This window comes from Cenococcum geophilum (genome assembly GCF_001692895.1).
Source record: "Cenococcum geophilum 1.58 unplaced genomic scaffold K441scaffold_14, whole genome shotgun sequence".
NCBI classification, from domain to species: domain Eukaryota; kingdom Fungi; phylum Ascomycota; class Dothideomycetes; order Gloniales; family Gloniaceae; genus Cenococcum; species Cenococcum geophilum.
In genome coordinates this window covers 1,377,055-1,403,005 of record NW_027137572.1, presented here as the reverse complement: position 1 = coordinate 1,403,005, position 25,951 = coordinate 1,377,055, and the positions used below count along the sequence as shown (strand labels likewise).

General features: G+C 46.9%; 9 protein-coding genes across 9 annotated transcripts; 3 read left to right on the top strand and 6 right to left on the bottom strand.

The window, feature by feature from the left end:
• Positions 1-653: 653 nt before the first annotated feature.
• Positions 654-1,446, top strand: K441DRAFT_657588 (uncharacterized protein). Its single transcript, XM_067648209.1, has one exon. The coding sequence runs from the start codon at positions 669-671 to the stop codon at positions 1,038-1,040; it is 372 nt and encodes a 123-aa protein (XP_067505713.1). The 5' UTR covers positions 654-668; the 3' UTR covers positions 1,041-1,446.
• A 35-nt stretch (positions 1,447-1,481) lies between these two features.
• K441DRAFT_657587 (nuclear pore protein-like protein) lies at positions 1,482-5,553 on the bottom strand. The gene is made up of 6 exons (XM_067648208.1): positions 4,659-5,553; positions 3,939-4,602; positions 3,676-3,878; positions 2,837-3,627; positions 2,053-2,789; positions 1,482-1,945 (listed from the first exon to the last, which is right to left on the bottom strand). The coding sequence occupies exons 1-6, from the start codon at positions 5,456-5,458 to the stop codon at positions 1,619-1,621; spliced, it is 3,522 nt and encodes a 1,173-aa protein (XP_067505712.1). The 5' UTR covers positions 5,459-5,553; the 3' UTR covers positions 1,482-1,618.
• Positions 5,554-5,728: 175 nt separating this feature from the next.
• Positions 5,729-7,318, bottom strand: K441DRAFT_657585 (uncharacterized protein). Its single transcript, XM_067648207.1, has 4 exons — positions 7,095-7,318; positions 6,634-7,041; positions 6,413-6,583; positions 5,729-6,365 (listed from the first exon to the last, which is right to left on the bottom strand). The coding sequence occupies exons 1-4, from the start codon at positions 7,191-7,193 to the stop codon at positions 6,198-6,200; spliced, it is 846 nt and encodes a 281-aa protein (XP_067505711.1). The 5' UTR covers positions 7,194-7,318; the 3' UTR covers positions 5,729-6,197.
• A 3,418-nt stretch (positions 7,319-10,736) lies between these two features.
• On the bottom strand, positions 10,737-11,898 carry K441DRAFT_686158 (uncharacterized protein; the record flags this gene model as incomplete). The annotated part of the gene is made up of 4 exons (XM_067651963.1): positions 10,737-11,066; positions 11,129-11,572; positions 11,645-11,790; positions 11,850-11,898. 4 exons carry the CDS (start codon positions 11,896-11,898, stop codon positions 10,737-10,739), a joined length of 969 nt encoding a protein of 322 aa, XP_067505710.1.
• Positions 11,899-12,329: 431 nt separating this feature from the next.
• On the top strand, positions 12,330-13,833 carry K441DRAFT_676122 (uncharacterized protein; the record flags this gene model as incomplete). Its single annotated transcript, XM_067650917.1, has 3 exons — positions 12,330-12,478; positions 12,528-12,897; positions 13,156-13,833. 3 exons carry the CDS (start codon positions 12,330-12,332, stop codon positions 13,831-13,833), a joined length of 1,197 nt encoding a protein of 398 aa, XP_067505709.1.
• Positions 13,834-16,807: 2,974 nt separating this feature from the next.
• On the bottom strand, positions 16,808-18,170 carry K441DRAFT_695200 (DnaJ-domain-containing protein; the record flags this gene model as incomplete). Its single annotated transcript, XM_067652792.1, has 2 exons — positions 16,808-17,947; positions 18,012-18,170. 2 exons carry the CDS (start codon positions 18,168-18,170, stop codon positions 16,808-16,810), a joined length of 1,299 nt encoding a protein of 432 aa, XP_067505708.1.
• A 1,420-nt stretch (positions 18,171-19,590) lies between these two features.
• K441DRAFT_56464 (uncharacterized protein) lies at positions 19,591-19,948 on the bottom strand. The gene has a single exon (XM_067643662.1). It carries the CDS (start codon positions 19,895-19,897, stop codon positions 19,646-19,648), a length of 252 nt encoding a protein of 83 aa, XP_067505707.1. The 5' UTR covers positions 19,898-19,948; the 3' UTR covers positions 19,591-19,645.
• A 2,494-nt stretch (positions 19,949-22,442) lies between these two features.
• K441DRAFT_686157 (FAD dependent oxidoreductase-like protein) lies at positions 22,443-23,933 on the bottom strand (the record flags this gene model as incomplete). The annotated part of the gene is made up of 6 exons (XM_067651962.1): positions 22,443-22,537; positions 22,588-22,720; positions 22,779-23,170; positions 23,217-23,371; positions 23,425-23,719; positions 23,768-23,933. 6 exons carry the CDS (start codon positions 23,931-23,933, stop codon positions 22,443-22,445), a joined length of 1,236 nt encoding a protein of 411 aa, XP_067505706.1.
• A 343-nt stretch (positions 23,934-24,276) lies between these two features.
• Positions 24,277-25,267, top strand: K441DRAFT_657578 (NAD(P)-binding protein). Its single transcript, XM_067648206.1, has 4 exons — positions 24,277-24,328; positions 24,402-24,709; positions 24,758-25,128; positions 25,179-25,267. The coding sequence occupies exons 1-4, from the start codon at positions 24,289-24,291 to the stop codon at positions 25,216-25,218; spliced, it is 759 nt and encodes a 252-aa protein (XP_067505705.1). The 5' UTR covers positions 24,277-24,288; the 3' UTR covers positions 25,219-25,267.
• The last annotated feature ends 684 nt before the right edge of the window (positions 25,268-25,951 follow it).

The following is a 25,951-nucleotide window of genomic DNA, read 5'->3' as shown; positions in this document are numbered from 1 at the left end:
ATCAATCGACACACGAGTCTTCCTGACCTGAACTTTCAGTTCGACACATGCGTTCCCCTTCTACATCTGCATCCCTGAGTACCAGGCTGGCCCAATATGAGATTCAGGGGAGGCACCCCAATCCTCTATCATGGAATGAATCACAAATCCAACGCTTACTATTAAAGACCTACCTGAATCCACTGTAATCCCTAGGATTCTAACATATAGTATTTCTGGGGCCTCGTGGCATACAAAGTCCATACCATCATATCCCTTTCCTCACATGTCGCCCAGAAATTGGCATGGATATTCAAACATTAGAAGTAGTTGCGGTGGTAATTCTGTACAGGTGCAAGTTTCTTGTTTTGTCGGGAATGAACCACAAAACCGATTGTAGAGAGTTGCGCGGCATGCATACTTAGATATGTGGACGGTAAGAGCCCACGAAGCCCTAGGGAATACCGGAGGCAGAATGGTAAGCTGGAGGAGAGTTTGGGATTGGTTGACCGCTGGTCTCAGGGGTTTTACTAAAGACGCCACAGTTATGAAAAGCACTGGTTATCTTCGTCGTCTAATAGTCTTTATCAATTCGTGTTGGTCTAGAAATGATATCCATAACCCGTGTATATTTCACAAGGTAGATCACAAATTCCATGAGAAGTCCTGGTATAGAGCTGAATTACACAATGGTACTTCGCAGCTACATCATCACAGTGACGTCAACCCTTCAATGGTCAATTAAAACCTACATCAACCCTCGTAAAACACTGCACAACTTCAGACCACAACAGAAACCTCCAGTCTGTCCAAGAATACTCTCTGATTTAAGCACTTCTATAAAACTACGGTCCCTTCAATCATACCTCGAAACCACCAACAGCAAAGTATCCAACATGCCACGCGACGGATCAGGCCGCTCCGACAACACCATCGAGCCCGGCAAGAATATAATTCACGGAACTCAAGGCGAAGTGTGCTCGACTACCACTTCCCTTATCAAATATCCAGCCTTTCATATCACGAACAGACCTCTTTGCTGCTTAGCATTCCTCCTCTAACCGCTACTAACAAGCGCCCTTCACAGCTAAAGATCTACCGCGCCGAGCGCACTGCAACACCACCTGCTCCAGAAAAGGGCGACGGGATCGAAGGTGTGAACGTGAGCGGAGGCGGCAGCCGTGGGCTCGGGACGGGCCAGGGACAGCACGCGAATGACCCGAACAAGCCGCCTCTTGTGGACTAGCTTACTGAATGGAAGAAGTAAAGGAAGGCAGTGGATGTTTGGGGAAAAGAAGAGGGAAAGGAGGAGGGAAAGGAAGGAATGACTGCTATATCTGGGAAGGAATTCCTACTGCGTTTAACAAAAGTGACATCCGCGCATGAAAATTGCGGATGGACAAAATGAGGCGGCCCTCACTAGCACCAGCGTGCTCAATCGAATCAATCATGGAACCAAAGCTCGAGCAATCTCACTCGCTAGTGACTTTTTGATTTTACCGCCCCACCTAACCTACTGCTAACTTTTGACTATTGCGAGCGCAAATGATAATCCAACCATGCTCTATTGATACAAATATTATTTGCCATCTTCCACTCTCAACCGTAGAGCCCTTCTCCAGCCTAACCTCATCCTCTCTTAATAAACTCCAACATCTTGCCCGGCCCTCGCTAGCACCTCAAATACTCTTGGTGGCAGCTTATATCTGATGAGGCCCGCAAAGACCATCAGGTCCTTCGCTGCCTGCAGCAAGTCATCCGCAATTTTCTTCCTCGTCCAGTCCTCATACTGCGAGCTGAGCAGAGCCTCGCGGTGACGGCCACAGCACGTGATGGTCCACATGAGCAGGTTCCCGATATTACGCGCGACTTCAGGCGGATAAGTGGAAAAGTTGGTTGCGCAGGAGCGAATCGCAGGGAGGGAACCCAAGGCGCGGAGAGGTAGGAGGGATGTGCTGGTTACGATCTGAGGAGTTTGAGTTAGTTTACGGTTTGGATAGCGTCGTATGGTTGGTATATTGGGAACGTAAAGTGGGAGAAGCCCTGGAAGAGTTCAAGGGTTAAGCGACTTACATCTAGTGCCTCTGGCCACCTGCCCGCCTCGACCGTTTTCTTCGCATTGCTCATGTCCAGCAACAGTTTAATCGTATCCCGATTCCGAGCACTGATCTTGCCGTAGTAAGACGAGTTTGTGTCGTACATCGCAATCATGCTCCTGGCGAGATCTGCTGGATCATTAATTGACGTTAAGCTTAAGCTCGATCCCGGCTGCTGGGGTTGTTGCGGTTGCCCAGGTATAAGGGCCGCTGCACGAGGCTTCAGCGGCTCTAGACGCAACGATTCTTGACCAAGGTCCACAGAAATGGCTTCTGAGAGGGCGCGATTCAGGATAGAAACCACGTTGTCGAATTCCTCGGAGAGATGGTACAGGAGCACGGCGTCCGTTGTGCGCCCGCTATCATCTGCAACCTTTGCTGCCTGGATCGTGATCGTCTTCAAGAAGTTTTTCTTATCCTCAATCTTGATTAACGGCAAACGTTGTTCAATTGCACCCTTAATGCTTGTGCCATCAGACCTAATATCGCCTAATAGCTCAGCAAATTCTCGAGTCTCGAGGACTAGCTCGCGGAGCGCTTCGTGACAGAGGTCGGCCTGCCGTTTACCTGCTTCACCAAGAAGGTCGGCATTGAGGCATATTAGAGTTAGGTAATCTGTAGCGGCTTCTGCCTTGGCGGCACGGAAGTCTCTTGTGTAGTACCCGATCATTTGCCCGAAGTTTAGTTGCGGTTTCTGGCTTGGCGTGAAAGTCACTGCAAAATGTTAGTGCTATATAACTTCTAAGGAGGGCAATGCCTACAGATCTCCGAGCCTGAACTGGTCCAGTCAGCCACCCGTAATAGGCCATAGTAGTCTAAGGCAATTGCGAAGTGCACTGCGGCCGTATAATTGTGCTGGTACAGAAAACTGACAGCCTGCTCGAACATTCCAGCCAGGATTTGCAGGAAGAAGAATGTGCCATATCCACCAGCATTTTCAGACCCTGGAGAAAAGTGCCGTTGTCCAATATCGGAGATCGTCGCTCTCAGTTCCTCAAGACCAAATGATTCGGTAGGGGAGTCTTCGGAACGGACGGTTTCTCGAACGAGGTTGAACTGTAACCAGACCCAATCTTCCATGCTTTGGCCAATTCCTTCTATGTTCCGCCTGCTCAATTCGCATCGCCCTATGACTTTGTAGCATGCTGTACAATAAGGATCATCATCAGCAGCAGCTATCCTGGCCCGAGATGAGAACGTGTTGTTGATTCTGGTCTGCAAATCTTGATTTAACCTCCTATCAGGATCTTTCGTGTAGTATGCTATGGCAGATATGAAAGCCCTGTCATGGGCCTTGAAAAAAGGTTCATTTTCAGCAACATATTGTGCGGCTTCTTTGGTAAGGCCGCTCCGGAGGAGATGAAAGACGAGGACCCAGGGATAGTCCCCGTCTTGGCCAATTCGCCTAAACAGCTCGTTTTCGGCGCCGAGTTCCTTGCGTGCAGATTTTAATCGAATATAGGCACGGACCTTGTTGATCGTTGAAGGTATTCCCCCGAGGTTTGCTTCTCTGGGATTCTTGGAGATGGCTGCCTCAAGTTGATTGAAATAGCTGGGAAAATGTTAGAAATCGTCGTGGACGAGCTAGTGCTAGACATACTGTTTCTCTAAAAACTGACGAGAACCATCAATGATGCGTTTCCGCAACGCAATGCTCTTGTTTGAAGTTGACGTAGGGTTGAGATAGTATGTTGAGTAATGGCGCTCCTTGATGGCACCCGGATCTGATGGTCGTGAAACTTTGGGATCTTCCTTAGTAATGGAAATAAGGGCATTATATGAATCCACGAGTTGTTGAGTATTCTATAACCGAAACATGAGCCTTCCGAATGCCAGCACAGTAAAAATAAAAGTTCTACTCACATCAATACCGGATTGGAACTCAACTTCAGCGAATTGCTGGAGCACCGGGTATATAGCCTCCTGTAATCTTGCAGTATTGAGCTCCTTGACTTTAGCTGCGTATTTCTCCTGCTTGTCTCTATCGAATCTGTTCTGAGGCGCAGATTGCAGGCCCGCTCCTGCTTTGTCCGGAGAATCCTGAAGAGTGCTCATTTGGCCCTGAAAACCAGTGGCGGGTGACCCAATAACCGACCTCATACCGGATGCACCAAATGACATGCCAGCTACTGATGCTGTTGCAGCACCTAGCCCTCGTCCTCTTCGAGTTGATCTACCGAAAGCACCTCGAGCAGCTTGACTTTGAGCGGCGCTAGTACTTGTAGCCAAGTTCTCGCTCTGCTTGGCCAATCCAAAATGTTCGTATATCCGCTTGCGTTGTGCGTCCCATTCCATTTGGACATTTTCTTCCAAGAAAGTGTCGAAATCGCGCTTAGACTGTTCCAGACCCTCTTGTATCAATGCAAGTGTGGATTGCGACTGTAGGTTCGCAATATACCCATCAATATCGGTGTCCAAGACATTCGAACTAGGTCCAGTAGTGTTCAAACCTGCCTGGGCGCTGAATTGATTAAGGTCCCGAAGCGTACTTCCAGTTGAAACGCCAGAAGCAGCGAGTAAGTAGTGTCTGAAACCTTCAAGTCAGCTTGATCGTAAAATCATATGCCTCATTCCCCTACTTACGCCCTGCTATCTTGCGCTTGGGGAGCTGAAGCTCCGCTACCCCCAAGATTTCGAACCTTTCTTGCAATGTCTCCCAGCCCTAGCTGCAAACTTGGCAAATCGCCGAACTGATTGGCTCCATTCTCTTGGTTATTCCTTTTCCTTCCTCGCTCTAGAAGTTGGTCGAAATGTGCGGATCGCGCAGGAGCATTTGTTGATTGCGAAAGAGGTCCACCTTGCTGCTGTGTTTGTCCCGGTTGTGGAGCTGCGGTGTTTGACTGCGGCTGAGTTGTTGAAGCTCCGAGCCCACCAAATAGAGAGCCTGATGCGTTCGACTGCTGCTGAGCCTGACTAGTTGAAGCTCCTAGACCGCCAAATAAAGAGCTAGTTGTGGTTGATTGCTGCTGGGGCTGAGTTGTTGAAGCTCCCAGGCCACTGAACAAAGAGCCAGCAGCGTTAGGTTGCTGAGGCTGCGCTGTTGAGGCTCCGAGGCCACTGAATAAACTGCTTGTTGCGGTTGATTGCTGCTGTGGAGCCTGCGAGGTGTTGGTATTTCCAATACGTCCAAACAACCCCCCAGTGTTTTGTGCCTGTGACCCGGCTGTGCCTGTGCCCGCGAAACGATTATTGGCAAAGGGATTGGACGATTGTGGCTGAGGGGTTGTTCCTAAGTTAGAAAACAGGCTTGGTTGTGAGGGTGCGGAAGTGCCAGTCGTGCCAGTCGTGCCAAATAGTGAACCGCTAGACTGCGCTGAGGTTGTGGGATTGCTTGAGAAAAGCGAAGGTGCGCTGGAGCTCGTTTGGCCGGCGTTCGAAAACATGGTCCTAGGAGGAATGAGGGGATTAGCTCAGCGAGTGCTGAGGTTGGCATATACAGTGTTGTTACTGTTTCTTCGAAATAATCGCAAGGCGCGAGTTAGGGATCCGCTTTTCTCGCGGAGAGTGGAACATGGGTCAACCGTACCTCGTCAGGCACCCTTCGCCAAGCCAGGTGAATGCGGAGAGGCAGTAGGCGCAGAACCAAAGCATGAAGTCTGCGAGGAATATAACTGGAGGCTTATTCAATTTGCTTAAGCTGATTGACAATATCTACGGCTTTCTTGGACTTGATTTCAGACGTCGAGTTTGTTTAGTCTTCTAATCATCCCTGTCAGATCACTGAGAGCTTGCTTGCCCACTAAAGATACATCAACTGCACATCAGAACACATCAAACATCATAACACCTTGCCTGCATTTAGTTGTACCGCCCATGCGCTTCGCCTGCGGTCCGCTCGCCTACCTAAAGAACCCTAGGGAGAAATGCAGAAAGCAATGGATCCCATGTTTAACCATGTTAGCATATCGGCCACTGGGTTCGGTTTTTTCGCGGACAAGAAAAGAAGTATGACTTCCGAACTCGAAAGTATGGAAGGCCTGAATGGGATACATGGACAGATGCGCGGTGGCAAGAGGAGCCGAACGAGGACTTCTATTATCCATACGCTCTAAGGGACCTAGATGGCGAGTGGTGGGAAGATCATCCATAGAAAGATATGATGGTCAACCTTAGTTGCCTTAATCATAAACAACGTTCATGCAGAGCTTCCCAGACGATATCAGAAGCTCCTTCAGGACTTTCAACTCGTTTACTTCGTCTCGCTGCAGGGGTCATTCCACTACTGTCCACAAGTTTGGTGCACTTTACGCAGCTTGCTCGTCTAGTGTTGGTATATGCAGTAATCATATCCTGTGAAATTCAGTGTCGTTAGGAATAACTTAGATTGGGTGGCAAACCAGTAGGTATTTCAAGTCGTTTGGACGAGGTCTTGAAGCGAGACATCTGGTGATTGCAGGAAACAATGGCATTTTCCCCACACATTCGGCGTCAAGTTTGTAATTTCCGTTTGCCTCTTTTCTTCGAACAACGCGAAATCTCATGAGTAATGTCGGTAATCTGAATACGATCTATGGTTAAGTCAGTCACGTATAAAGGGGAAAACGTAAATTCTCCCTACATGAATAAGTTGATTATCTGCTTCAAGATTCACTTTAAATTTTGGATGTTCATGTTTAAATGCATCGACAATTCCAGTAATGTCAAGCTCCTCGTTTTTAAGCATCATTACTTGATCCTCTTTTTCTATAGCGCCTGCAGCCTCTTTCTCGTTCTCCAGAGTATCCACCCAACCATACTTCGGGACACGAACGCATGCGCTCAGGTCGGGATCGGTCTTTTGACTCTCTTTTGCATGCTCGAAAATGGACTGCGTCTCCTGGCTTTGCCATACTACTTTGAATTTGCTTATATTTTTGTTCGCGCCTACTGCTGCTTGCCTGAAGTCCGCGTAGAACGCTGCTGGGGTTGTGTGCGCGGTCCTGAGAGGCTGTATTATGCGAGGGATCGTAAGGCGTAGTTCGTCTAACTATTGCCAAAGTCAGCAAAAGGTCATCCATAGCACCTGGGAAGCAAACTTGCTTGCTCCTGTAGCTTCTCGAGGTGCGCAAGAGCTCCCTTGCACTGAGCCTCATCCCAGTCTGCAGCGGGTTGCTGAGAGTTGCTTGCTTGTAAAGCCATATATTCGCATAAGATGAAGATAAATGGAAAGTAAATAACAAGCGCGGTGAAAATAATACGACCGATCTATTTTGTTATCTCATACACTGGCCCTTGCATAGAAGTGGAAAAGGAACAGAGCAATCACTCTGCGTGAGGATGCTTTTCGTCCTGAAACCTTGAATAGCTAGCGAATCGCATTCACTTGGTGACTAAGCAGATTCTATGCGGCATAACGTGCTCCACCAGCGAGCTGCGAACACCAGCAAGCTGCGAACCCCAAAAACCACCAAAAATCGGAAAAATTGCACCTTGATATCTCGACAATGGCTTAATAATAAATTCCGAAATTTTATAATTAGCCTTTTGTGCCTACATTAAGACTCTTAAAAGACTCTTAATAAAATTCTAGCGTAATAAGCCTGGCCGTTATTGAAATATTGGGTTTTGGCCGCTAATCTTGAGCTAAATTGCAATATCTTTAGAGCTATTAAATAGATTACTTTTTAAATCTAATAAGAGGTCTAAAATAGGTATAAAAGGCTAATTATAAAATTTCGGAATTTATTATTAAGCCATTGTTGAGATATCAAGGTGCAGTTTTTCCGATTTTTGGTGGTTTTTGGGGTTCGCAGCTTGCTGGTGTTCGCAGCTCGCTGGTGGAGCACGTTAATTAAACGACTACCTGCCTTGGAAGGGGTGATCACGAAGAACTTCATTGCGCGTGCAAGGTGCCACCGAAGTCACTTCTAGTTAGATATTAAGGGGTAAAACTAATAGTGCGCTTATTTAACCAATTTTTATTGGAGGCTGCACGAGTCAGGAAAACGTCTCCCATGATTTACTCCGCAACGCCTAGCACATCTTGGACTACGGGCGATGCGCGACGGACAAATTCGAGAACTTAAGACATTCTCCGCAAATCATAATCTGTCTGAGATCAAACGACAGCATATAAGTACATGAATCATACCCCAGCCATTCAAAAGACTACGTCTTTAATACGTGCTGTTCAGTTTCATCAATACATCAATTGTCACTTCGCAGTACTTTAAGGAGATAACTTATCGTTATCGTTATTACCTACCTTCAAAGTCAATGGTTCAATCCCGAAAATGCCACTTACGTCGTCCCATCGCTTTATAAATACAGATCCTGGGCAAGAATTCCTATTCCCTCACGGGCTACTTCCCCCGCTCCCCTCTAAAGAGGATTTGCATTAATACATGAGGTGAGCCAGGGCAAGAGGGTGCTCATCTTTTGACTGAGGATCACCAAGTTGATAAAAACATTAGTCACCACAATACGATCATGAATATGATGTCGTAGTTTTTGGATCAGGCTGTCTGGACTGACCACAGCAAATGTTGCTGCAAAACGTGGGCTGCGGGTGCTTGTTACAGAAAAGACAGGCCATTATGACGGGACTACGGCTTACTCTGGAGGCGGGGCTTGAATCCCCAATAACAAGCATCAACCTGCCTTGGTTGTCAAAGACTCAAAGGAGAAGCTGATGTGTACCTTCATAATGTCCTTGGTTCCCAATATGAGCCAGAAAAATCCAAGCTTTTTTAGAAACCGGGCCTGCAATAGCGGAGTGGATGGAAGATATCACCAAAGTGCGCTTTAAACCCGTCCCTCTCCCTGATTACAATATTTCCAAAGAAGGCGGCCGGACTATGTTGACCAAAGAATTTGATGGCCGGAGATTTGGAAATCGTGTTGGAGAACTTCGATACCCAATCCAAGGGTATTCTATGTTTGGCTCCATGCAAGCAGATCCAGAAAAACTTCCCGCTCTGACAAATCCATTCAGTAGCATCAGTAATTCATCCATGACACAAAAAGAGTTCTTCGATACTCTAGCGATGTTTTGCGTTATGGTAAGGGCACAGAGTTGGCAAACGGTAATGCTCTGATAGGAAGATTATTTTACAGCGGGGTTGCAGAAGGTGTCGCATTTTGAAAAAATAGCCCTGCAATAAAGAGCATATTTGATAAAGGGGTTCGGAGTATTGTTGTTCAGTATAATGGGAAGGAGGAAAGTATCCAAGCACGAAAGGGAGTAGTTCTTGCAAGTGGTGGGTTTGGCAGATCCCCAGAGGCAAAGGAGTATGTTAGACATGATTAGACAGCCCAGCTACGAGGCAACGTAGGAGATGGAAAACGCATAGGTGCCGAAATTGGCGGCGCCTTACCGGAGAAGAACCCTCACAACGCTATCTATGCGCCAACTTCATTGCTCCATGTGGGGAACGGAAATATTCGAAGATTTCCACATTTTGCAATCGATCGGTCAGAACCAGGTTCCACAATTGTCGGATTGACGGTAAACGCTTTGCCAACGAATCAGAGCCATACCAGGAATTTGTTCAAGCAATGCATGCCAAAATTAGAATGGCATTTTTTGTTGCCAACAGTCATTTTCTCCGAACATATGGCATGGGTATGGTTCTGCCATGGCCCTACTACGTTTCCAATCTAATTAGGCGTAGTTATCTTATCAAGCATCGACTCTCGAAGAGCTAGCTAGGAATATAAAAGCGGACGCGGGCACTGCATCACACTGTGGAAAGTTGCAACGAATATGCTCGGACGGGATATGATGTAGAATTCAATCGCGGCGGAAACAACTACGATAACTTCGACGGTAACTTGGCTGTGAAACTGAACCCTAACCTCGAGCCGTGTCGGAAAGTGCCGTTCCACGCACTCCGGATGGATATATCCAGGAAACGTAAGCAATGTGGGGTCTTGTGACAAACAAAGATGCGCAAGTCATGGACCGGAATGGCGAACCCATTCCCGGGTTATATGCAGTTGGCTGCGATCAAAATTCTGTCTTTCGGGTTTGCTACCCGGGTGGAAGATCGAGTATCGGACCGGGAATGACTTTCGGGTTTCGAGCTGGAGAACATCTGGCACGGCTATGAATGCTGTCAATAATAGGCAATAGGGCTATTCCAAAGGAGTTATGAATTCTTATAAAGCCATCAAGCTAAAACAAAAGTAATGAGTAGGTCTTCTATATTAGCAAATATAGATTTTACTGGTAAGCGCCGCGGTTTCCCAGAAGTTGTACATCGGAAAAGATCCACTCAGGCCTAGAAATCTCGCCTTACTGGTCTCTCTGAAACTAATCTGTGTGGATTGATTTTTCCGTGGTAGAGGGTCCCCACGCAGTCATCGAAACTTTTCCAACCGCGTTCAGCGAAGAAACAAAAGGGCTTCATTGCCAGGTTCTTTAGCCCGATAGCAGATTTTTGAATACCAACTTATTTAAGTCACGTTCACTTATGACCAGAGAGTTAGGGCAGTGAGGTTTGACTTGGTCATGGAAAGACATTGCCCTGAAATTTTAGATTTGAGAAGTTGGGCTTCTTTTAGTGGTGCCCTGCAAAGACACTTTCATGCTGCTCAATCCAAGATTTCTACCCGATTCGAGAAAGGGAGAATATCGGTCCAAACTGAGGGACCCGCCACGGTGCCGATACAGGCTGTCCAGTCGTATGCCCAGGTGTCGTGAGAGCCTCTACTAGCGAGATTCAGACCGGAGAGTGCTCATCATAGATGATAATTGCGATCACGATCGCGGCGAATCATGCTGTCAGAGAACAGCCCTTGCTCTTCTCTCCCTCCCCTAGCATCCCTCCTCCCATTACTACTATTATTCTCTGGTGTTTCGCTAAATCCATACCGGCCATCCTGGTAGTCCGCCTCTGCGTGTCGGTTGTTACTCTCATACCGCCCTCGACCTCGTTCTTCATCATCAACTTCCATGAGGTCACGATCGCGGTCAGGTTTCGGAGCAGGTCTTTCAAGGCGCATGTGTGCTTTGGGGAATTGGTGCGCCGGCCCTCCTTTCATGTAGACATATAACAATCTGCCGTCGGCCTGCCCACAACCATTAGATCGAACTTAGAAGCTAAATAAGCCACCGCGAGGCACCGACATACCTTTTTGTTGTTAAACGTGGCTATGACATTTTCTGCGCCATCTTTCTCCACAAAGAGCATCTCTGCAATAACGGTAGGGTGAGAACTGGCAAGGCGGCAGCTCAGCATCTCTCCTCCTATAGGAGCCATGACAGCTTCAATGTCCGCAGCGGTAGTCCCGGGAGCAAAATTGCTCGCGATAACCGTATACGGACTTGCCATTCCTCGAATGTTAATACCGCTTGCCCCATTCGTAGCATTACTACGGATGTTGACCTGACCGTTTGCAGTATTTGGTTGGTCTGCTCGAAGTTCAGAATACAGACGATTTCCACGCGGCTCAATACGCGAAGCCGAATTTGTACGTGGAAGCTGGGATACTCGGGTTGCGCGCGGGTTGTTGAGAGAGTGCAGGTCGTGCCCCCATTTGCTGTTGATATTAGGTTTAGGGTTTGCAGAGGGGCGCTATATCATCCAAGGAGTGGTTAGCTTGGGTCATTGAACTGCGCCGTAAATTTTAGCAGGTGAATCTCGAACCTTGGTGACGCCCATTCTGCTAGCAAGACTTGGGGCTGAGGTTGTATTTTTAAGAGTGTTGGGAACGCCGGCCCCAGGAGCGTTCGCCTTCCTGCCTTTGCCGAATATCTCATTTGCTAATGCCTCATTCTTTCTCCTCTTGCGATCTAAAATTGAGTTGCCCGTCAGCCTGCGAAAGGCGCTAGCTTGAGAAGATATCGCTGACCTGCTTGGATAATGTCGTCAAAAGACACAGCCTGGTTGTCAGCGGCCATGGTGTGAAGAGAGATGTTCGTTGTGATCAATTTCGGAAGGCGCCCTAAAGGAGTATTAAGGTAGAATATCTGCTTTAGTTGGTGCTGTCGAATGGCGCGTGGAGGTGAGTGCTTGGGAGGATGCCACTACGTTTAGAGTGGACGAGGCGGGAGAGAGGAAGCGCGTCTGCCAAGCTCGCACCTTCATCCAATCCTTCCCATTGCCACCTACAGTAGTTTACAATGCCAATGCTAACGGTCAGAAGTACTTCCTACCTCGTTTTATGTTCCGCTTTGTTACACTTAAACCTTTATCGAACTCCGATTATTTGAACTTGTTTTAATTAGCTCTCTTTAATTGCTGGTTGAATTCTCTCTTTCGTCTACCCTCCAAGAAGTCTATGTATAGAGCAGATATCAATTTAGATCCGTCGAATACTGCCCAAACCTCCATGAGCATGAACAATAAACAAAAATGCAAGTCGGGCGGCAGAAAAACCTTACCAAAGAATATCATGAGCGGAGTCAATACTGTCGGCGTTAAGACCAAAAAGAGCGTTATAACCTTTTTCTCAAGGGGCCAGATCCCTAAAAAATCAGTGTATAACAGTAGGGAAGATCTCCTTCATCTGTGCTAATTGGGGGTTAAGACCAGAGGCACCACCAAGGCAAAAGCCGGGCTCTTCCACAGACAGCAGTCCTATCTCACCGACCTCAACTAGTCATGGCAGACACAGCCCTTCGTTCAAACAAAGGATACGACGTTCACTCTCGGGCCGTCACGAAAATAGTAGTCAGGCTGTCGCAGACGCTACCAACTATTCTCCTGGTCAAGAAGCATCGAATTATGGCGCTTATCAGGACAGCACCGCGAGCCCTCATGGAGGCACGCCTAGCAAGCGCGGAAGTTTCAAACCCTTTTTACCAGGCACAGTCAGACGAGCACCTAGTAGGAAATCAGGAGTTGATGAAGGTCAAACTTCTCACCACTCTTTAGAGACTGAGGATTATAGTCGACTGGTAAGACTAAGGCGCGAAACATCCCCAAAGAGCAGTGCCCTATCGCGCGACTGAGTCGCCCTTAACAAAAAACTGCCTATGAATAAGCTTGTTTCCACAAAGTTGTTTGCCAGACCAGTCAATTGCGCCAAAGAAATCACTTAGTTTTGCTAAATACGATCTTTAACTGGCCACGGTCGCTAGTTCTATGCAATTATACTCTCTTCTCTTACGCCGCGTAACATCTTCTAAAAGATACGAGTGGCTAATATCCTACAGATTCCGCTGCCTGAACCACGACCGTCTCTAGATCTTAATCTCTCATCTACTTCCATCAATTCTCTTACAATTAAACACACTCCATATCGCTTCAAGGTTATATGCTCATCCCCGATAGCGGTTCCGACATCCGCAGGAAATAGCAACCCAAAGGTCTTCGATGCTTTCGGCATCAATGAGATGGAGACTGCACCATTCTCCATTGGGACAATACCAGACTCGCCGGGTCCGTTATTCGAAAGCTCTATTCAACGCTCTATAACAGACCATGCTCGTCAATCACAAAATACAATTCCGCGCAATGAGCTACATCAGGGATTTGCTGGAGATTCCGTCCCCACACCCATGCCGGGCACAAACCTTGCCTTGGATGAATCGTACGAAATAAAAAGCACATCCTCCAAGCCGTTACATGGCAATCTCACCTTTGCAGGCCAACCCGAACAACAGAATGCTATAAGCTACTTTACTTGTCTTCCAGATGATGGGGATCGCCTCATTCATGAAGATCGCTACCTGCCGTTGGGGAGTGTAGGTGCACAAGACTCACTAGCTGAGAGAGAACCCGTAAGAAAGCTGAGCACGACACTACCAACCGAAACTTCGGCCTACAAACGCTCGGTTCAGAGCTTGATGGATCCCAAGTCTGGTCACGTAAACTATGTTACCGGGAGATAGTGTTCTGATGACCCGTTCGCTCCCACTCCTAATTCTCCCACACTTTCAATATTGAGCCTAAAATTCGATGAGCCTGTCCTAGAATGAAGACCACAACCTTTATCTAAACCCTCGTCGCTTTTTAAAACTACAGACTTGCTTCCCGTTCCTTCGAGCTTTCCTACTATAAACTCCGAAAATTCTAATCGCCCTCGTACCGGGGACTCGATATAGTATGTCCAATTATTCCTAAAGATAATGTTCTCGCAGAGCAACGTAAAAGCAAAGATGATACTGACACAGACACCTCCGATAGGGTCTCCAATGAGATCTCCCAGAAACTAGTTACCAAGATCCGAAATATCGTATCCTCGAGTAGTGTCTCCTCAGACCGTGACCGAGTTTCCTGGGCTCGTCATAGTGGTCTTTACGACGATCCAGCTACGACTTCGGATTTAATCCGCCGCTGACCTATCGCAATTTATTAAAAGGGCATTCAAATGGACAAAAAAAGTTGGAAGAAGATACTTTTAAAAATGAAAATGAACAGTTGTTTGGGCCGGATAATCCTAGGCCACGAGAGTTCCACCAACAGGAAGAGCAACTCGAGCGAGCGAATCACTTTTGGTTGGTTGCGGAGATGGCCAAGAACGATAATGAGCGATTCAAAGCCAAGATTGCTTGCAAAGCTACCAACATCGCAAGCCCTACGGCTACTACCATAGATGGAAAACTCAAGCCAACGTCCGGAGATCGTTCTAACTTCTATCACGATGATTCCCAGAGCGTGAGACCCTAGAATGGATCCTCGTCCCCCTGTACTACACTAGCCGATTTAATTAAAGCTTCTCCTAATACACCCAAGCATCTTCCGCTAAAAAAGAATGATAGTACTACAGCCAAAAAAGAGGCCGAAGGTGCAAAATCAGATGTTGATGATATGAGATCCTTTCCTATCGAGGAATTACCGAATTCAAATCCGGGTAAGTACTCTATGCATGATCTCGATCAGTCGAGCTCTAATGGATTCTGCTTTGGCAACCGTGGTGTGCGGCATTAGGAAAAAGTTGTGGCTAATAGTAAACATCTCAGTCTTAGAGTATCTTTAAAATAGCCAAGAACACCCCTTTAACAAAAACAAACAGCTTCTAGAGGCGATCCGTGCTACTGGTTTAAACATCTATGAGATCAAACAATCTAGCGACCTGCAGCAAGATGACCAAATGAAGAATGCTGCAAGAGCTTCTGCGGTGACCGAAACCCATGGTTTCAGCAACGACATCCATATTGCGGGAATCTCTAGAGCTCCGGCGGTAGTTCTACAGCAATCAGAAGCACCTTACGGTTCCTCGCATTGGGAAAATGATGTGGCCCCTGAGGCAGGATCCGAAGCTTATACGAATGAACTCGTCACAAGAATGCAGCAAGACATACTCAAAACGAAACTTCAAAACCCCAAAACCGTAGACATTTTTGCTGCAGCATTCAAGAGCAATACTCGAATACCACAGACTTGGGGCCCGGCGGAACAGAAGCGTTATACAGTGCCTTATGTCCGCAAATGCGGTGGTATCTTCAAAACGAGCACCCAGCATACCTAGGAGACTAAGAAGGACTCCATTCGTAAAGCAATGCACGAAATCAACAACCTTGAAGCAATGGCTGTCACTGTGCAAGACTATCCTACTACTACCGAGTCAATAGCGCCTTTCCTCAAACTATACGAACGCACTAAGGCAGACGCGACGTTCTGGGCTGACCAGGCTGCTACACTAAACGAGAAGACACGAAAGTCTCGCCGAAAGTTTCCAAGAAGTGACTGAAAGGATGAGGCATGTATTGTGGGGTGCCCGAATCTCGCTGCCGATGAGGCCAAATAGGGTTCAGACAGTCCACTGGCGAGCGAAAATGGTAGCGGAAGTGTAACACCACAAAGTGAAGACCTCACTTATACTCCTTCCAATAGCACGATCGAACGCCGGCAGCCGACCGAAAGCATTTAGACCGTATTCCGAAGCACAAGTACAGACGACCTTTAGCTGTACCCTTTCTAGATAATTATCCAGGCCCCCAGCGAAGTCTTTGTCGGCTTGAAGGGGGTTCGTAATGTCCACTTCTACCAGCATCACCTCCGTCTCTCAATAAGGCCCGGGGCTACTCAAATTCTTGCAAATCGCTAGTTTCATTCATGTATAGCTGTATAACTTTTTCATTTTAGTTCTCTCAAGCAAGGCGCTTAGAAAGAGCTAACATCAGTAGAATTTTATTTTTTATTGTGTCAGAGCAAAGTTTTACGGTTTGAGGAGATAGGAAAAATACAACCGAGGGATGGTGTGTACGGAAATTCAATAGCGTGGGGAGAATTGGACTCTCGGATTGTATAGCATGAATAACAGAAAGGGGTTATTCGTTTATTTCGATACTCACCTCTTATAAACAGAATGCACCTCCATTGGCAAAAATGCTTGTGCGTTAACTGATAATCTTAAATAAACTTTAAATAAACGGAATATACGACTTCCTTATACGTGTATAGCGTGAGTGGCTTAAGATATAATTTTGCTTCCATTTCTATTAACTAAAAGTAGATAAAGCTTAATACGCCTAAGCCTACGGTCTCAACTCTTCCGTGCTGCCCCGTACGCGAACGCAGACTAGAATGTCCATGGATATGCTTGCGAGAGAACCGACGCTGGAACAGACGCGACGCTGGAAGTTAAGAAGAAGCTGTGTGGGCATTAAGGGAGATGAACTTACTTATTCTAAACTATATAAAAGAGACGCCATTGGATTAATTACCTAAGCCATTATAGTTATTAGTATTAAGGTGGATTCTGTTTATAAGAGGTGGATGTTGAAATAAACGAACAAATCAAGGTGAATTTTGTATTAACCCCAACATTTAAAGGTTACAAGGTGTAGCTGTCTAGGAACCTTTGATGTAATCATTCTCCTCTCTTCATCATCACTATCAATATCGGGCACTTAGCCCTATTCATCGATCTCTCCTCCTCCTCTCGCCTCTTAGAGTCTGACGGCAACCGGCACATGCTATCATACTGCAGCCAGGGCATTGGAAAGCAAAGCGTCTCTGAATACCATGGCAGTTCTGGCAGGTGTGACTTCCATTTAACTTCGGCCAAAACATTTCATGCCGACATGCACTTGACGTTTTCTTAGGCGCGGACGCGCGAGAAAAGCTGTAAGAGGGCACTTCCGGCTCGAACCAATCGTTTCGGCCCCGTTGCGCCTTACGAGCGGTTTCTGCCCTTTGTTTCTGTTTCGCCTTTTGTTTCTCTTCTGCTTGACGCCTCTCTTCAGCCCTCCGGTTCTCCTCGGCCTTACGTCGCTCCTCGGCCGCCTTCCATGCCCGCTGTTGTGCCTCCCATGCCTCTTGGGCTTCGCGGGCTTCACGAGCTTCCCGGGCTGCACGAGCAGCCTGTTCCTGCCGCATTCTGGCCTGAATATCCTCCCACCGCTTCCTCATCTCCTCTTCTGCTGCCTGCTGTTCTGCTCGTCTCCTCGCTTCTCGCTCTCTCCTTAACTGCTCTTGAATTTTCGCTGCCCGTGACCTTGCCTCCTCTTCCTCCTTTGCCTTCTCTGCAGCAATCTTATTGTTCGCGTCTTCCAACGCATCCTTCCACCTTTTAAGCTTAGTTTCTTTCTCAGCTAGATCCTGCTCTTTTATTCTCTTGCTGGCAAGCCTTTGGAGCCTTTCAACCTCACGTGTCTGCTTCTCTTCTTCTGTCTCCTTTGGTGGGGTATAAAAGGGTGAGGTAACGTACGCCCACCAGCTTTTCCTCTCTCTTTCTTTTCTCAGCTCCTCATCATCTTGGTCTTGAAGGCGCTTCAAGTCTGCTACAAGTTTTCTGACTATTCGACTAAGCTCAAAGATATCCCCATCATATTTGGACTTAAGACGTTCCAAATGTTGAAGACGTTCTTGCCTTGCATCCTTTTCTTTCTGGTTTCTGGCATTCTCTTCGGCTGCCTTCTTCCGCTCAGCCTCTGCAAATTCGTCCTGGCGTCTCTTGGCTTCTTTCTGTGCTGCTTGAGTACGTTTGATACTCGCCCATTGTATATCATAAGCACGTCGCTTTTCGGGGTCTTTGATAGTTTGGTATGCAGATGATAACTATTCAACTAGAGTCAATGGTGTTCTTAATTATACTAACGAAAGGCGAATGGAGTTGACCTACAAGCTGGAATGCGGCTGTAGCACCAGGGTTATTGCGGTTTTTGTCTGGATGTCGATCAAGCGCCAATCTCCTGTAACTGCTCGTTATAACCTCAATAGTGGCGGTGTACGAAACCCCCAGGATGTCGTAATAATCGTCCGTGATCTCCACGGGAGCCATCTTGCATATGCATTGAGTATTAGTGCCTAGACTTCGGCAATTCTATGTTAGAAAACTGTTAGGTTTTTGATCCTGGTAAAGCTGCGGGGGCGAAGGCCACGCCACCGTTGTACGAGGGAACGTGACGAGAGACATGATGAAACGTGAATGGCCACGATACCGAGATTTGAGCCTCCATCGCCCGACGCCACGTTCTCTCTCCTCATTGAAGTGTGCACCTAGTCTTGTGGGTTAGATGAAATCAGTTTTCAATAATATAAAAAGATTCAATGTGTTTTTAAGCTACCCCGAAGCCTGCAATTAACCTGAGCAGTTTATATACTGAGTCCTCTCCGGCCCACTCAAATAATCATATCCAATGCGCTTTTGGGGAGTCCACATGGTATCCCAGCTGTACCTACGTGAATAGCCTCGGCTGTTTAAGAGAAATATCAATATCTCCGATATATTCCAATTCTGAAGTCAACTAGATGCTTATCCACATATTGTAGGGCGTGACTGGAAACCAACAAATGGTCTCTTATGTGGACGCCTTTCTCAGCAGCGCATGGGGTGATGTATAATGAGAAATAAAGAATTGATATCTTTCTAATGCACTAAGTCAAGCTAGGAAGCCACTTTTATAAAGATGCTTTGCATCGGAGGGGCTTTGCATCAGGGGAGCTTTGAGTAATGTCTCCTAGGGATCTTAGCTCTATGATGCTGATCAACTTATTCATGAGTATAAGCCTATGCTAGCCAATGCAAAATGGTACGTTGACTATCAAAACTAAAATCAGCAGATTGTTGTAATAATTATGTCATTTCTGTACCGGGGTTCTGATTGGGAGAAGACGAGAATCCATTGTAGCCGAGGGTCAAGCTCCACTTCCATATGGTATAATGGCATTCTACCCGCTGTATGGCAATCCGTATAAATTCCGCTGGCCCCTGACTTGTCTGTTCTAGCGGAAATGGTACCCACTATGACCGATACTGCATTAATGCACCTCTTAGTATGGGCAAGTGGTAAATAGCTTTATCTCCTTGTTACCCATCAAGGCCTATGAAGATACCTGTTGACCAAGATCGGCTATGCTTATCTTGTCTCAGTTACCTACCCCTTGACTCGGTCACCGACTCGATCACCGAGTTAGTCTACTACCACTTCATATATATATAGTCTCATTTTCTTTATAGATCAATCTGCACACGAGTTCTACCGTTCAACAATACCATTCAAACGGCGTTTTCGTCTGGGTTGTATGCTCTCTAATTAGATCCTTTAGAGCACAGAGGGATGATATTTAGCCAACTTGGTCTTTGAGCCGAACACAACCTTCAGTTAGAGAGTTGTAAATGTTGTTAGTAGCTGATATGGCTTATGCCTCAACCATGGCCACTTGCATATGTTCACCATTTATATGACCTCGGCGAGCGAACTCAATACCTACTATCTCAAAGTGTCGACCAAGATCGGCTTTGCTTACCCTGTTTCAGTTGTCTACCACCTTATGACTCACCACCTGTTTCTGTTGCCTGCACCTACACCATGTACTTATAGTCTCGTTTTCTTTATAGATCAGCCTACACACGAGTCCGTTTGACACAAAGCCAAGAAAGCCTATGATCAAGGAGGGCGCAGAAATTATTAAAGTATGAGAACTTGAAAGGTTGTCGGGCTTGCTTCTGTATGCGTTAGGTTTCGTGACCAGCCCCGCAGCCTTGTTTGCCCTAGTATATACCATAGCAGAGAAAACGACGTTTCCTTTTTCTATAGGCTTATAAGATAATCGTTATTCAGAGAGGCTTAGGCTTCCTTAGCAATGCTCACAACGAGAATAAGCCTGTCATCGAGCTCGTAGGCCTGCATATGACGTATTCTGACTATGGTATCAAGCGACATGAGGCTAGGCTGATATTTTCTGTAATTCTTAAGTTAATTGCCCATTCATACCTGCCTTGATAGATGCAGGTAAATGTAGAAAAAAATTTGTAGTGGGCCTTTGGATTCAAAGTGAAGACATTTGAACTTATGTTCTGGGAGTTCGGGGAGACTGCAATGCAGCTGGCGCTTGAGGTTCTCCACCATCGAGAATACAATTGTTCTTGCATAGAAAGGATCGTATTTTCGAGATTAAGAGAACACATAGCGGACAGCTAAAGACAGCCGAAATCAAAGCATCTTCCAAGCATTTGAGAGGTATTTGGTTGAATGGATCGGCTTGGTAGTTGTGTAGTCGGAAAAACGTTTCGTGGCACGCCGGGTGGAGTTTATTTTCGCTTTCGGGCGGTGAATTGCCGAACGATCGTGGCTGCTTACGCCGATCTAGCCTTCCTATATTGGGTATAGATCGGGGGTGTCTTGGCCGTTGATCTTGACTGTATATATAGGGGCTCAAGGGCCGCTCTCGATGAAGCAGGGTTCTCATTCTTGATCTTCCTTTTTGACGCGAATTACGGAAGGAACCGGCATCAAACTTGCTGCCATAGCTGGAATGGAAGCTCCTCGTAGCGGATGTTTGTGCCATCGAATTTTGCACAGACTTTCAGCTTACTTAGGGAGGAGACCTTGGATTATTTAAGAACAAGTACTGGCAAGAAGTCTACTGGAAATGACTGCTACGACAACTGAAACGGAATGAACTAGAGCTCCTCCAAGGAGGTTTGGCTGGCTGTCTGGCGTGAGATAAGTGATAAACGCATTCTAAAGGGATAGGCATGGAGCTGAATAGGTGGAGTGCTGAGAGCTGCGCTACAGTTAGCTAGTCTTTCATATCCACAGAAAGCCACCTACTCCAGAACTGAATCGTCTTTGAACAATCAATACACAATAGCTGATGGCCCTTAATATGCAGGGTGTGTATAGGTTGTTAACCGACAAGAAGACCTTAGGAGAGCATGATAATGATGTTGGATTTGGTCGTGGGTTTAGGCCTCGTCATTGGTACACAGTGTGGGCGATCAATCAACTCAATCAACCGGAGGCCTCTAGTTGATTGAATTGATTCAACGAGATTCAATAGGCTTATATAAGACTATCGCTAGTCTCGACATGGTGTTGACCGCTGAGGAGGGCTCTGGCGGCTCCAAAATCAGTTGCCTATTGCCCTTCCTGCCGGCTTTGTCAGCAACTATCACCAGTCTTGGCATGATGCTCTAACCGTTCTGCCTACCTTCCTGCTCACCTTCCAGTCCTACCTACTGCTCTGCCTATTTATTTGCCGCCTTTTCACCTCTCGTATCCGTGTTTCCCGGCGCCGCCAGTACGTTGAGGTAGTATGTGGTATATGGTAGCCCAAAAGGCGCTTCCGGTCGATTTCTGCATATGCATCTGCATCGAATTCAGATAACGCGTCGGCGTTGACGTCTAAGCTGTACGCCGAGGCTCGCTAGAGGGCAGAAGGGGCGGATAGATTAGAAAGAGCCGTAGAAAGGGTTGAAGTAGTTAATTGGTAATCTTCTGGAGGTGCAGAGGCCATAGCGATGAGATTGAGTAGTAAAAGACGTCTATATCAAATATGCAAAATCGCGTCAAACCAACGACTATTTGTCAAGACTTTAGCGGCGATAACAGCGGGTGATGCTTGAGTAAATAAAATAGCATGGGGCTGCCTAAGAAAATAAGGGTTGCAAGCATCGCTGCATGTTAACACTACCATACTCACTAAAAATATGAAAAGCTTCAACCAAGTTCAATCAATTCAACTCAACTAGGCCTTTCCAAATTGATTGATTACTAAGATCTACAGGCTTCGAGTTGGTTGCCAAGTCTCAACTCAACTCAATTAACGGTTGAAACTCGTTGATCGATCGCCCACCCTGTCAATGACATAGTATATCAAGGAGCACAGAGTCGAGGCCTTTGTTAAGTAAGATGTACTTTTTCCAAGATCTCATTTGGTTCACCGTACACTTTGGTTCCCTTGCCTAGTCAAACACTCAAAAGGAATTCATCGGTAGTTTATTTTATTTTATTTTTCAATGCCCGTCGATTATCATGGGGAAATCTTGCAAGAATAATGACAGCATATCATGCTCATCGGCGCTTTTCAGAGTTTCTCTTAACTTTCGCAACAAAAGTGGACTAAAGGAGGATATGTTTGGTTGATATGACTGCCATTCCAGAAAGAGAAGGGCCTTGACGGTAAGGACGTTCGATTAAAATGGCCGAATGTAATGAAGATAACATAATGAGAATCGTGGCGATGAAAATTACTCCCGCAATGCAGGCATGGTCTCTTCATTTAACTCCATCAAAATGAGCTCCTAGCGCATATTTCGGAAGAGTCATTACCGTAATGAAAGGGCTTGGATATTGGCTGATGTAGGCCGCCCCTCAATCAGCTCTGCCATGCATAAGCCGGTTCCGGGGGCTTGAGAGATCCCTAAAGAGCATCAGATCCAGTAAAAATGCGGTACGAAAAGATGGGCTTACCCCAAGCACCGTGACCTGCGGCTACGAAAACGCCGCCTTCGTTGTCTCCGCGGGTGGACATACCGACGCCGAGCTTCTCGTCAGGAATTCTCGAAATGATTGGACGGCCGCTCGATGTCACTGGTCGGAAGCACTGTTGGTAATGAGCAAAAGCCTTCCAAGGGCAACAATAAAGGGTAGAATAGTCGTACAAGTGATTCCCGCAAAACATGCATGCCCTCTCCTCCCTCTGGCAAGTTAACCATAGCAGCGGCACAATCTTTTAGCCGTTTGATGGCCCTGTCGTCAGGCTTGATATCGGTTGCTACGTCTGGAAGAGATATTTGGGTGCTGTTTAAGCCTGCGATGTAAATCTCACCGCCAACTCTACTAAACAGCTCAGGAGAAAAGCCGAGGGTATCGGTGGCAAATACCGCATGACATCCGTTCTCTTCAGCTTCGGGATTATAGTGAGGGTTTTTGAGAAGGAGAGAGTGACCAGCAAGAGGGGCGGTCGGAATGCGAGTATTTGCAGAGGGGAAGAGAGTTGAGAGTACTTTTGGAGACCAGGCTCCCGCGGTGATCACGATGCGAGTACATGGCACTGATTATATTTAGAAGGCCACTTTTCCGTGGAGAAGGTGACTTACGGTCAGATTCGGTACCATCTTCGGCGCACATCCGTACGCTGGCGAGAGTATCTTTAACATCTTTGGACACTGAAATTGCTCTGGCAGGGTGGTGCAGCTGTACACCTCGTGAAAGGCATTCATCCAGTAGGAAACGAGAGAATCGTAGAGGATCACTGTTGAAAGGTGAGTAAAAGGTAATTTTGGGTTGGAAATCGCTAGACCGTACACTTGCGCTGTGCTATTCTCCCGGCTTATAATTTCCAGGCTGGCATCCTCAGCCATCGTCAGCCACGCAGGCCCATTGGCACCCCTAGCTGGACGAGCCCCGGCGGCTTGAGCACGGCTGGTGCCATTTCGTAGGAAATCTTCTCCACTTCCACCCACTACATCACTGTCTAGACTAAGCGATGTTCCCGTGCTGGGACTGTAGCCCCATTTCCGCTTGCCATCATATTTCTCGGCCAACTCTTTGTGTAGTTTGAAGGAAAGGGCACCTAGGGGAGTAACAGACGGCGCAAACCCTAACTGGTGATTAGCAGAATAGCAGATAGTTCGGACAGAGTGCTTACAGTCAGCGGCTAAAAATCCCCCCGCAAGCCCCGAAGCACAATGGAAGAGCTCAGGTGAGGGCTCGACCAGGTGTATGCTCTGAGCCTGGGTATGTGGAGACTCGGAAAGGTAGTATGCGGTGGAGCATCCAACAATCCCGGCGCCCAGAATGACAGTGTTGGACATTTTGGTTTGCAGAAGATCTTGAAGTCGAGTAGCGTCCCTTCGTGGGAAGATGTGTGGTCATCTTATAGGAGGGGCGGCTGAAGTGGCCTGGCATCGTGTGGTATGGTCGTTGCCAAACCGAGAAGTCATACGATTTTTTTCCCATCTGCGTCGCGTGTCGTTATGACGTTCGCTTGACAGTGGCGATCACCCGCGGAGGGCGCCGCTTCGAAAATTATTCCAACTGCCTGCACCTGGGCAGTCGAACCACTGACAGAATTTGGCCGTATATAGCTGAGGTAGGCACTTAGGTTGTGTTTTCGAGAGCAGGGCCTGGGAATATCTGGCATATAACGCGACACGGCAGCGCAACATTATGGCTTCCAGGGTGATAATTTTGACAGGCGCCTCTCGAGGTACCACAACAGATCATTGACATCCATTTATAAATATACTTTCTGTTATTGCGTGTATACTAATACAGCACAGGCATTGGCCTCGCAATCGCCCAGTTTTTGCTCAAGCGACAATGCAAGCTAGTCCTCATAGCACGCAGCAAAGACGCTCTGGAGAAGATTCGTGCCGAATACCCTGACCAAGTCAAAGTGATTGCCGGCGACCTTGCTGATTTTTCACTTGGAGAGAACGCTGTGGATCTTGCGACATCTACATGGCGTCGCTTGGATGGGCTCATTATCAATCATGGCATTCTCGACCCCGTTAAGAGGGTCAGTGATTGTCAGGCGGAGGAATGGAGAACGTCATTTGATATCAATGTCTTCTCGGCAGTAGCACTTGTAGGGATCAACCTTGTTGGATTACTATAGAAGCTAATGATGAGGCAGGTTAAAGCAGCTCTTCCGGCTTTACGCTCCTCACAAGGCCGAATCATCTTCACGTCTTCCGGCGCTGCTGTGAATGCGTACTCTACCTGGGGTGCTTATGGAGCTTCAAAAGCCGTGTTGAATCATCTGGCTCTTACCCTGTCAGTTGAAGAACCGGATGTGACAACCGTCTCTATCCGACCGGGAACAGTCGATACCGAAATGCAGCGTGAGCTTAGAGAAGTCCACCACAAGACCATGGATACAAAGGATGCAGAGAAGTTTGCGGGCTTGAAAGTAAGTGGTGGGCTATTGAAGCCTGAACAACCGGGTCATGTTATGGCTCGTCTGGCCTTAGATGCACCAAAGGAGTTGAGCGGCCGCTTCCTGAAGTGAGTATCTAGCCGCAATAATTTCAGCATCTCCATTAATTGTCTTCTAGCTGGAATGATAAAGATCTTGCGAACTTTCAGGAGCCTTGAAATTCCCTGGAGATCCGTGAAAGATAATACGGGAATAGAGGCGAGACCCTAGTTAGGTAGAATTAGCTGGTGGCCACACTAAAATGCAATAGAGTTAGACGATATGGAGTCGAAGCTTCAGTCGAAAGATGAAAAGGCTCAAATGTTAACACCATCAGGCTGTGAAGCCTTCAGTCTTAGCATGGAATATGATTTTGTCATCATAGCAGGATGGGTATAAGTATACATAAGATGGTAAACGTACCTGGGCGAATATACGTCTGAGAAACGAAGGCGTATAACTCTCTGCGCTTGTAGAAAGTTAGTGATTATACGAACAAAAAAACTGTTCTTTAAGATAGTACTGATATAAGAAAATGTCAGATAATCGAACTTTTGTTATTCGTCACTAAGAATCCGTATTTGATAGTACATAGTTTTGCTCATCATGTTGTGTAATGTAAAGGAGAACATTCGAAATAACTCACGTTCAACTCTTCCCAATGAAACCCTGGTATATGGGGTGATGAGATGCATATCTTTTTCCTGAATGGCTCTTTGTACAAATACGCCACAGTATAAACGAATAATCATGAACCTTTACCATGGAGCATACGAGAATGGTAAGCTTCGAAGAGTCACTTCATGATGCTGAATGGCTAGCGTGGACAAGCACTAGGTCACCATGCGTGACTGTACGACAGTCGCGAGAGCTAGAGGTACTCCATAAAGTAACTTCTCGGAAGGTGGTAGA

Bases quoted from the DNA above. Each gene is read 5' to 3' on its own strand.
- K441DRAFT_56464 (XM_067643662.1), bottom strand. From the start codon at position 19,897: ATGGTATATACTAGGGCAAACAAGGCTGCGGGGCTGGTCACGAAACCT.
- K441DRAFT_657588 (XM_067648209.1), top strand. From the start codon at position 669: ATGGTACTTCGCAGCTACATCATCACAGTGACGTCAACCCTTCAATGG.
- K441DRAFT_657585 (XM_067648207.1), bottom strand. From the start codon at position 7,193: ATGGCTTTACAAGCAAGCAACTCTCAGCAACCCGCTGCAGACTGGGAT. The intron at 7,042-7,094 runs GCAAGTTTGCTT...CTTTGGCAATAG, and splicing joins TCGAGAAGCTACAGGAGCAA to TTAGACGAACTACGCCTTAC. The intron at 6,584-6,633 runs GTAGGGAGAATT...ACTTAACCATAG, and splicing joins CAGATAATCAACTTATTCAT to ATCGTATTCAGATTACCGAC.
- K441DRAFT_657587 (XM_067648208.1), bottom strand. From the start codon at position 5,458: ATGTTTTCGAACGCCGGCCAAACGAGCTCCAGCGCACCTTCGCTTTTC. The intron at 3,879-3,938 runs GTGAGTAGAACT...TTTCGGTTATAG, and splicing joins AGTTCCAATCCGGTATTGAT to AATACTCAACAACTCGTGGA. The intron at 2,790-2,836 runs GTAGGCATTGCC...AACATTTTGCAG, and splicing joins CAGTTCAGGCTCGGAGATCT to TGACTTTCACGCCAAGCCAG.
- K441DRAFT_657578 (XM_067648206.1), top strand. From the start codon at position 24,289: ATGGCTTCCAGGGTGATAATTTTGACAGGCGCCTCTCGAG. The intron at 24,329-24,401 runs GTACCACAACAG...AATACAGCACAG, and splicing joins TTTGACAGGCGCCTCTCGAG to GCATTGGCCTCGCAATCGCC. The intron at 25,129-25,178 runs GTGAGTATCTAG...ATTGTCTTCTAG, and splicing joins TTGAGCGGCCGCTTCCTGAA to CTGGAATGATAAAGATCTTG.